The sequence below is a fragment of the Sceloporus undulatus genome, chromosome 1 (genome assembly GCF_019175285.1).
Source record: "Sceloporus undulatus isolate JIND9_A2432 ecotype Alabama chromosome 1, SceUnd_v1.1, whole genome shotgun sequence".
Classification (NCBI taxonomy): domain Eukaryota; kingdom Metazoa; phylum Chordata; class Lepidosauria; order Squamata; family Phrynosomatidae; genus Sceloporus; species Sceloporus undulatus.
This window is the reverse complement of record NC_056522.1, coordinates 184347501-184357500: the sequence shown is the minus strand read 5'-3', so window position 1 is coordinate 184357500 and position 10000 is coordinate 184347501. Positions and strand designations below refer to the sequence as shown.

The following is a 10000-nucleotide window of genomic DNA, read 5'->3' as shown; positions in this document are numbered from 1 at the left end:
CGCAAAATTGACCCTCAAAAAGCAGCTCCTTTTTGCGCCTAGAAAGGGTGCGATAGCCATGGTGTCGTGGCTTGACGGTACTCCTTTGGCACTGCATCATGTAGATGCAGCACCAGAGGAGCACCATGATGGGACAAGTCATGTGGTGCAGTGCACAGCATCATGCTGGCCTTGGAGTGGAGCCGGGGCATGCGTCATGTGGATGCCATGCCCCGACTTCACGCCCAGGCCAGCTTTTCCTGCCAGTATGCACAGCCTCTAAGTCTCACAGAGATTCATGGGACTGGGACATGGAAGAGCCAGGAAAAGATAATAATAAGGGAAGTGGCTGGGTGACCTTGAATGCAGTTAGGGGAATGAGTAATTCTTTTTGTAGAGATTGGGAGAAGGCAGGAATAGAGGAGGAAGAGAGCAAAGGGTTGAAGTGAAAGGCATCCTGAATCTGATTGTCCTTCCCCATAAAATGGAAAGATCTCTGGTGAACAGTGATTAAGACAAACAGACCTTGAGAGAAAAGTCTAGCAATAACATTTTAAACATACATATCTATCTGTACAGCATAGGGAAGAGCAACCAGTAAATCAGGAACTGGGATCTGAACTCTACAAGAGGCTTGTGGATTGTACAGCCTATCAGAGCTTTCTTTCTATCCTAGAAGTAATTGTGTGTCTAAATATGCATGAGAGAATCTTCTGGAATTTTTGTTTTTTCACTCTTGGCTTTATATGGCTGCAGTCGGAATAGATGTTATATGTGTGCAGCAGCCTGCTTGATTCTTCTAGTGGGGCATTCACATCCTTCAGCCAAAACAAGGCAGTATTCTTTATCAGTTCCTCACAGAACACAATGTTGCAGGATGCTCTTGCACATCATAATAAGCCCGCTTGTGATGCCCTGTGCAGAATCGTCAAGGGCAGGTGGTGATTGAGCCTTGAGTCCTGGGTTTGCAGGGCAGAAATGGAAAAGGCAAGGCTTATCAGATGAGCAACCCATTTGTCATGTCAGGCTGCAGTTTGGGATCTAGAACAGGAAGCTGTTAATCAGGAAGACACTAATCGGGAAGCACCATAAATTATGGCACTGCAGTGACAGACACTGGCATTGTCTGACTTATTTTGGCAATGGTGCTGGCATTACTTTCAATTAAGGGTCCCCCCCCCCCCCCCCATTTCTCCCAATCCTCTACTCAATGTGAGGGTGAGGTGTGTAGGAGCATAGAAATAATGGTTACTATTTATAAAACAAAGCCAAACCATGGCAAAAACCTCCTTTCCATTGTACGAAGAATAGATGAAACAATGCATATACTGGATGTGAGGTCCCTCCCCCTTTATGTAGGAGTACAAGAAGTGTATGCATATATCTTTTGGTTCTCTGAGTATATAAAAGATGGCTTAGGGGAAAAAAATTAAGAGGAGAGAAAAATAACATGATTATGTAATCTCTCCTGACAAAATGTGCATGCAGATAATAATAACAGGAGTAATAAGCATAATGAGGCACTGTATACATATCTACAAAGAAGGGATCAGGTGGCTTTTTAGTGGCACAGCCATAAAAACTAAAAGCTGAACAACACTGATAACAATGGAAACAAGATTCTTTTCTTTTTGATGTTGGTTGGGTGGGCAGCTGAGGCAGGTTGGGGGACTTGTTTTCTGCCTCTCCAATCCTTTGGGGCTGCCAACCCACCTCCCCATTACATTCAGAAAAGGCTAGAAATCCACTTCTGGCTTTGAAAATTGGTATTTTTAAAAACAAACAATGTGGGGGAGCTGTTATTTTCAGCTGTCCCTTCTGTCATCATCATCAGCTGCCAATCTGTGGGTAAGGGGAGAGGCTCTCTGGAGCAGGAAGCTGACAGTGTAAAGAAATACCCACTCTCTGGACATGCACTGATGTTTTCCCATCTTGTACCCAGGGAATATGTAGGTTCAATCCTATGCTTTCTAGAGATAATTTTCAATCAACACTGGAAGCATATTAGCTATTGCCTTGAAAATGATACCATGGCTACAGTAAACAAACAAACAAACAAATAAAAATATCAGAGGAAACAACAAGTGCTTACTCGTCCATCACTTGTGAGAAGTATTGAATCACTCTTAATATCCCGGTGTATAACTCCTTGGTTGTGAAGGTAAGATAATGCTTTTAGTACAGACAGACAAACAGTAGCTATCTGTTCTTCATTCATTCTAGAATTAAGAAAGTGGCATAAGAAAAGAACTTTACAGCATTATTCAGGATGGAGAAATATACATCCCACAAAAACACAAACCCAGAATAGCACAGCAACCACAAAATATTTTTAAAGTATAAGGGTAAAAAGATTGTCTGCAATCCTGCATTGGGAGATGCAATTATGAGACATAGCTATGATGGTCTCCCATTCAACTTCCTTGAAAATGTGCCTGTACTCACATTCAGGTTCCCTAAACTTGGTCATTTCATGGCCAATGGAGAGTGGAAGGAAAAGCAGACAAGCATCCAGCTATTTTCCTAAACCTGGATACATAGCAACTAACAGGATTCCAGCTGTTGTTTAAGAATGATATGCTATGATTTGCAAATAATAATAATAATAATAATAATAATAATAATAATAATAATAATAATAATAATGTCACATAGTAATGTAACTCAAGTCTATTCAGTCAACTCCCTTCAGGGATCATTTACAGTGAGTCAATATTTATTTATGCATTGTATTCAAAAACATATTTCTCTGAATATTTAGCAGGAGAGACAAAGACTTAACATAGTAAGCCCATTGGAACCCACATAAATGTTGGCTTACTAACTTCCCACTGATTCAATAAATTTACTCTAATCAGGATTAATTATTGGATTAAAGATAAAGGCAATGTAGTGACAAAAAGAGACCCTGGTGTCTGTTTTTCCTACCTTCCCTTCATTTATCATTAATAGTCCCCCAGCAGTCAGCCACTGTTTCAAGCATTCTCATGTCTTTGTTGGGGTGTTTTCTAGTTTTCTGTCTTATTTACAATCCCCACTTTCCTTTTAGGGGTACTTCTTGTAAACCTAATTTGTTCCTCAATCCCCTGTTAGAGTTTAGGTTCGTTGAGGCTGAAATATAATCTTAAAACCAGTGAATCACTTCACTCTCCTCTTTGAGAACTGCATCAGCAATGAAGAAATAACCCAAAATGAAAGAAGATAAGGCTGCCGTCCCTAGCAGGCATCTATACTGGTTGCCACAGTGGAAACTGGAAGCACTTCACTGCTATCTCTTTGTACTGAGACTAGTCTGAGCTTCCTGCTGCAGGCGGCATTTGGGATGTAGAAAGTTGCCTTAGACTGAGTCAAGCCATTGGTAAGTCTAGCTCAGTACTGTTTATTCTAATTAGCAGCTTCTCCCCAAGGGCTCAGATTCCTGCTACCCTATAACTGGAAATGCCAGAACTGAATTTGCAAGCTTTTGGATGCAAATGTGCTAGTGGCAATATGAACCCCCCCAAACAAGGCAGTCCTGTTCTCTGCTTATTCTACTCTACCATTTTGATGATGAGCATCCCATACTCTGCCTCACAAGCTCACTAGTGGGCTGAGCTAAGTAATTGTGATGCCATTGAAAAAATAAACCTGCTGTGACAATGTTGGCAAGAAGTCCTGAAGATGCAAGAGGAGGTAGAGCATAAAAGGGTGCCACTTTGACTCCCTGGACTCTCCAGTTAGAGCTGGACCCCTATGTGAAACTTTGGAAAGGTCAGGGATTCAAAATGACATGCTCTATTATGCTCTATTATGCTCTAGCCCCCCTTGCATCTTCAGGACAGCTAGCCATAATTGCAATGTTGATAATATTGGGCAAGGTAGATCAGCGGTCTGACTCAGTATACGTTCCTATAAAGTCAATGGAGCTGAGTACAGAGACAAGATTAAGTATGGTGTAATGTAGGAGTGGAAATCATGTGGACCTTAGGAACTGTTGAACCCTTACCCTTGCCTTTTCTGGCTAGGGCTGCTGGGAGATAAAGGCCAACAATATCTGGAGATCTGCACAGTTTACATTCCTGGTGTTATGAGAGCCAATGGGCAAGAAGTGGAGAGAAAGGGATTTAAGTCTCCACTTCCCCACAACGATCATCATTTGATCTGAGGCCAATCACTAACTCTCAACCTCCATTCCTCATAGGGTTTTTGTGAGAGTAAAAATGTATGACCATGTATGCCACCTTGAGTTCCTTGGAGAAAAAGCTGAATAGAAATCTAACTAATAAAATAAAATAGCAAGGTACAGGTATGTGCAGATGAAGACATTCAACAACCCTTGATTCAGGCATAATGTGGCATCTATTGTGCCCTAGTGCCAGGCCAACGCTTCCAGTCAACATACCCTCTTCTTGTGCCTTATACTATTTATGTAAATGCTGCAAATACTTCAGCAAAGTCTTAAAGAGAAGGTCATAAAATGCTCGAATGATGATTAAGGAGTGATTCTAATGAATCAAAAACCTAATGACAGCATTTAAGAAAGAGTTTTCTGGAAGCATCTGTTTGCAATTAAATGCCTGTCAAAATATTTGGCATGGTGACTAGCATTAGAGAAAATAGCGCTTAATGAAAGTGATGAGCATTTTTAGTATGTGGGCTGCAGCAGTTCTTAAAAATAGCCATGATTCCATGAAGAAAAGTCACAAAATAAATGAGATAATGACCCATTTTCGAATTAATGAGTGCACAAAATTCAATCTGCAAACTTACAAGTCAGACAGAATTCTTTCACAGGCAGGGAGTTGAGAGAAATGCAAGGAAAAATTCCTGCAAGTCTTTTAATGTATGTGCCAATGAAGCTAAGTGCTGAAAGCTGGGGGAATATAGGCCCATACTCTGCATTTAGTTATACATGCATAACTAACTAATATCTCTTGGCAAAAAGCCCCCCCCCCCCCCCACCAAAAACACACCTTACTATACTGGTAAGCAGCTATGCCAAGAAACTGAGGTCTATTCTTTTGGCTACCAAGGTGCAGGAGGACAATGTTTCCACTCCTCCCACCAGTGTGTGAGGCTGCAACAAGTACAGTCGACACTCTGTATCCACAGATTCTTTATCCATGGATTCAAGCATCCATGGCTTGAAAACCTTCAGAAATATATCAGTTCCCAAAAATAAACTTTTATTTTGCTATTTTCTATAAGGGATACAATTTTATTATGCCACTGTATTTAATGGCACTTGAGTATTCCTGGATTATTGTACCGATAGGGGTTCCTGGAACCAAACCCCAGTGGACACCAAGGGACTACTGCAGATGCAAGGGATGCAATTCTAATCGTTGCAGCCTTGCTTGCTGGTGGGTGAGGGTGGGTGGAAACATCATCCTTCTGCACTAGGATTGCCAACAGAACAGAGTGGCTGTTGCCCAGTAAAGTAGATTGGGAAGGTATTTACAACTGTGGCAACAGCGCCATGATTGTGACTACGTAGTGTTAGTGGATACAGAGCAGTTAGGAATCAGTAACATTAGGGAGTTTATTGCACTGGCCCTGAAACGGGCCCAGTGTGTTCTAAAACGTGCACGCAAGTGGGCGTGCATGGAACAGGATGGGGCTAAGAACCCCATTTTACCGCACACTGGAATGCCGCCTTTGGTGCTGGGCATTCCAATTGCGTCCCCATTCTGTTCCAGAGGGCACCATTTCTGAGAACGCTTTTGAACAGTTATCAAAAATGGTGCCCTCTGGAACGGAACAGAGATGCAGTTGGAATGCCTGGCAGCAAAGGTGGCATCCCAGCATGTGGTAAAATGGGGTTCTTAGCCCCATCCCTTTCCATGCGTGCCCGCACGCATGCACGTTTTAGAACACACTGGGCCTGTTTCAGGGCCAGTGCGATAAACTTCAGTTACAAGTCCTTAACTGCAACATAGAATGCCAGCCACAGTCTTTGGTCTAAATCCTCTCCTTGTCCCAACCAGAACAGACTCATTGCATCAGTTAGATTTATGCCTTTAACATCTTTGATGTGGCTTTACAGTGAATTCATTTAAATCTGTGTTTCTAGTTTTCTGATTCATATTTCTGGAAAAAAATGCAGACTAGTTGAATCAAGGAAAGGAACATGGGGCCCTCCAGATGTTGTTGGGATACAGTTCCCATCATCTTGTGTAGGCCAGGGCTACTAAGGTATGATGTGAGTAGTTGTCCAACAATATCTTGTGTGTTTGACAAAAGGCTAAGGATTCAGCTTTAAATTTCCATCAGTTCATTTTAAGGTATTCAGTTATAATATATTTAGCTTCACATTTTAAACAAGAACATATTTAAAGGATGTTCAATACAACTATGTTTTCCTAGTTTAAACTGTAAATGTTTCAGGGTATATCTATGTAAGGTGAAAACCAGTCAGCCAAACCAACTATTCTGTTGGCTACCAGGGTGCAGGCGGGCAATGTTTCCACCCCTCCTGCCAGTTTGTGAGGCTGCAACTAGTAGTCAGCACTCTGTATTCAAATCAGGCAGCCAAAAAACCTAGATTTCTTGCATGGAGCTTTCCACATGAGGGAAGGCATGCCTGAGCACTAGCTAAGAGTATAATATTTGAGTCTAAAGCAGAAAGAGAATCAAGTGGTCCTCTAGATGGTGTTGCACTGCAACTCCCAACTTTCCTCACAGTTATGCTATGTTGCTCTTAGCAAATGGGAATTCATAGTCCAATGACATCTGGGGAACCACATGATCCCCCACTAGTGGTTTAAAGTCAAGGGAACAACAGACCAAAAAACACAGGAGGAACACAGCAGAGAACCCAAATTTGCTGTCTCTATTTCTGTTGCCTTTTTGGCGCCTATTAGCTTATACAAGCACAGTTGTTTCTATTTCTCTACTTGCAACACTTACAGCCATTGGAACTCAAAAGTACTAACTAGGACTTTCATTGCTGTTCTACTGTGCATCCAAAGAGAAAATGGTTTTGCAAGATGATTCACATGACAGTGGTGGGTTATCACACACAGCATTAGCTGCACTTACTGTGAATGGAAATGCATGCCCACTGAGAGTACTGTAGTGTTGATGGGTGCTGAATCCCAATGCATATTCTATTATATACTGTATTTTGTATATAAAGCTTGCATTTAAGCCATATAGTTTGGCAGTGCTCAGGAACAGTTACTTTTTGGTCTGCAACACCCAGAATCCTTCAATCAGCAAGTTTGTAGTGCAAAAATCACTTTCCTCAAGCATTTAGTTTGTAACGACAGGATGTTAGCTTGTGCACGCAGTGAAAACACAGTGTGTGTGTGTGTGTGTGTGTGTGTGTAACTATTTTTATCCTAATGGAAAGTAAAGTGGACCTAAGAAAGACTCAAAATAATTGCCTGTATGAGCAGCAGAACATACCCACTTTGGGAATGCTACCTGGCAGATTAACAGGCATCCTTACTTCACTATTTCCTAGATACTGGCACTGGTACATTCAAACTAAGTTTAGTAAATTCATGGGTTGCCATAGAAACAGTGGAGGGAATTACCAGGAATTATCAGCAAAGGATGTACCAATATTCACACTCACTCCTCCACCTGTTCTTCTTTTGTTACTGCTCATAATAGAATGACATTATAATTAATGCTTTTTATTTTTCTTCTCACCAGTTCATCACCTTTGCCTTAATCCAGAGTTGTGCATATGCTTGGATGCATCCCTGGCACTCCCTTTACAGGGGTTCAGTCCATTCCCACAAAAGAGATAAAATCTCTTCCAGCTACCCCAGCTAGAATGAATTTGGGAACCCTGGCTGCCATGGAAATCTGCAAATGATCAGATTACTAGAAGGAATCATTTCTCTGCAAAGGTGTCCACTGTTCACTAACCAAGCTTACCTTGTATGAGTCACAATATCTGTCAATGCACCACCTTCCAGAAACTCCATCACAACCCACAACTCATCCCCCACAAGATAACTGTTGTACATGTCGACCACATTTTCATGATGGTAGTCTCTCATTATTACAACCTGTGAGAAGAACAAAGACCATAGATGAAACAAAAGGTTACGGAGTCCTTTTTTTGGTGTTAGTATGTGCCAAATTATACAGATATTTCAACTGACTTCAACCTGCCCCCATACACACACACACACACACACACACACACACACACACACACACACACCTGGTTTGTGTTCTGGTGTGAATTATTGAAATCTTAGGCATGGTACAGAGTGCCAAAAAGAGGTGCCAGGGAGGCGCCTCTCCTTGATCTGCAGCAGCGCCATAGCATCCAAATTGTGTGGCACACTTGCACCGTGCCAAAGTGCCAAAAACAGCGCAATGATGTGCCAGTGGCACAGCGCTGTTTGGATGCTGCGCTTCTGGCACGTCATCGCTGCACGCACTATCCAGATAGTGCCACACAGCTGTGGTGCACCCATGACATGCTAAGGTTGCGGGGTGTGTGCATGTCCTGGCCCTGAGCAACCCTAGCACGTCATGGGCATGCCACAAAGGGCCCATCTGGACCGGGCCATAATAAGCCTCAATTGAAAGAAAGTGTATGTTAGATCCCTGGGTGAAAACAGTGTAAGTGTGGTCAAAGAAGACCCATACCAGAAATTAAGCTGGACATCTCTCCACTCAATTTAAGAAGTGCACTGGGGCTAGGGCAGAACAAAGAGATCCTGTACCTACAACAAACTGGAAGATCTGGAATTTGGGACAGATGTATTACAGATGTGAAGAACACTGCTGCAATTTTTTTTCCTACAATAGTTAGAGATATAGTGCAGGGATGGGGAAAGTGAGACCAAGGATAACCCTAGTATTAGACAAAGTGAGTTAATTCCTTCAAACAGTAGATAGGGGGGTTACCAGGTGCAGCCTCCTAGCTGTTTCTTCTGGACATGACAGCTATGCCCCTCAGCCACATCCTGGCCCCCAAAATTGTCCTGTTGCCTTCTGGTGTGTTGGGGGACATTATGCCAGTATTAGTGTTGGATTATGATTGAACTGCTAATCCATCTGGTGTCAGTACATGGAATGGTGAAAGGAAAGCACCTCAGGCCAGGGATGGAAAGATTATTTCTAATTATTTGGGGTTTTTTTTTTTTAGCTAACAAAGGGTTTCCTGCCACCTGGGAAACCCAGTAGGGAGAAAAACCACAGAGATAAGAATTTAATTTAGTTTTCACCCAGTAAAATCCCACCTTGGAATTTCTGAGGTAGTGGGACTGTGTATTCCTGTGAATCAAGAGTTATGCTGATGGAAGCAGTGCTGTTTGTAGGGTCTCCCATGTCAGATAGGCTTTTGTTAAGGGGCCAGACACAATATGTCAAACAGCTACTGTGCAAAAACAGAAGTGGGGTGACACTGGCAGAAGATCTCTCAGAAATGGCAGTGGCACCACAGTAAACTCTTATTAGTACTGCCTAGAAAGCACAAGAAACCCCCTTTCAAATGCCGTCTGTGAAACCCTTATGATGAGACAACCCAAAATCAAACAAGAGACAGTGCCAGAACATAAAACTCCCAAGTTTGATGGCACCCAATGAGTTACTGGGGTATGGCAAAGGACAGGTATGAGAAGTGCTGGGCTAAGGACTCAACTGAAGCTGAAATGATATTCAGTGATTGATGCACTCAGAAAAATCAGGGGGAAGCTAGACACAGTTAAAGAAGAAACGGAATGCACAAACATTGCAATATTTGGGTCAGTGAGCTAAAGTAAACAAGAATAGGACATTTCCAGTCAGATAATTACACAATGTTTTACTCAGGAAATGACAATCTAAAAGAAAGATTGAGGTGGCATTAATAGTGAGGAGATATGTAGGAAAAAGCAATCAAAGGATATAATGAAAATTCTGACCAAATCGTATCAATAAGACTTCAGGGAAAATCCATGAATATAACCATCTTCCAAGTTTATCACCCAACTACAGAAGAAGAAGAAGAAGAAGAAGAAATAATAATAATAATAATAATAATAATAATAATAATAATAATAATAATAATAATAATAATAATAATAATAAT

At 41.8% G+C, this 10000-nt stretch overlaps 1 protein-coding gene across 4 annotated transcripts in view; it reads right to left on the bottom strand.

Moving 5' to 3' along the window:
- The window catches only part of PAK5 (p21 (RAC1) activated kinase 5), a 148479-nt gene that overhangs the window by 8276 nt on the left and 130203 nt on the right, over window positions 1-10000 (bottom strand). For all 4 annotated transcript variants that reach the window (XM_042445112.1, XM_042445108.1, XM_042445109.1 and 1 more), the window contains 2 exons: window positions 7849-7982; window positions 2072-2198 (listed from right to left, as the gene is read on the bottom strand). In XM_042445112.1, the coding sequence (XP_042301046.1) occupies window positions 2072-2198; window positions 7849-7982 (261 nt within the window). The remainder of the gene's footprint in view (window positions 1-2071; window positions 2199-7848; window positions 7983-10000) is intronic.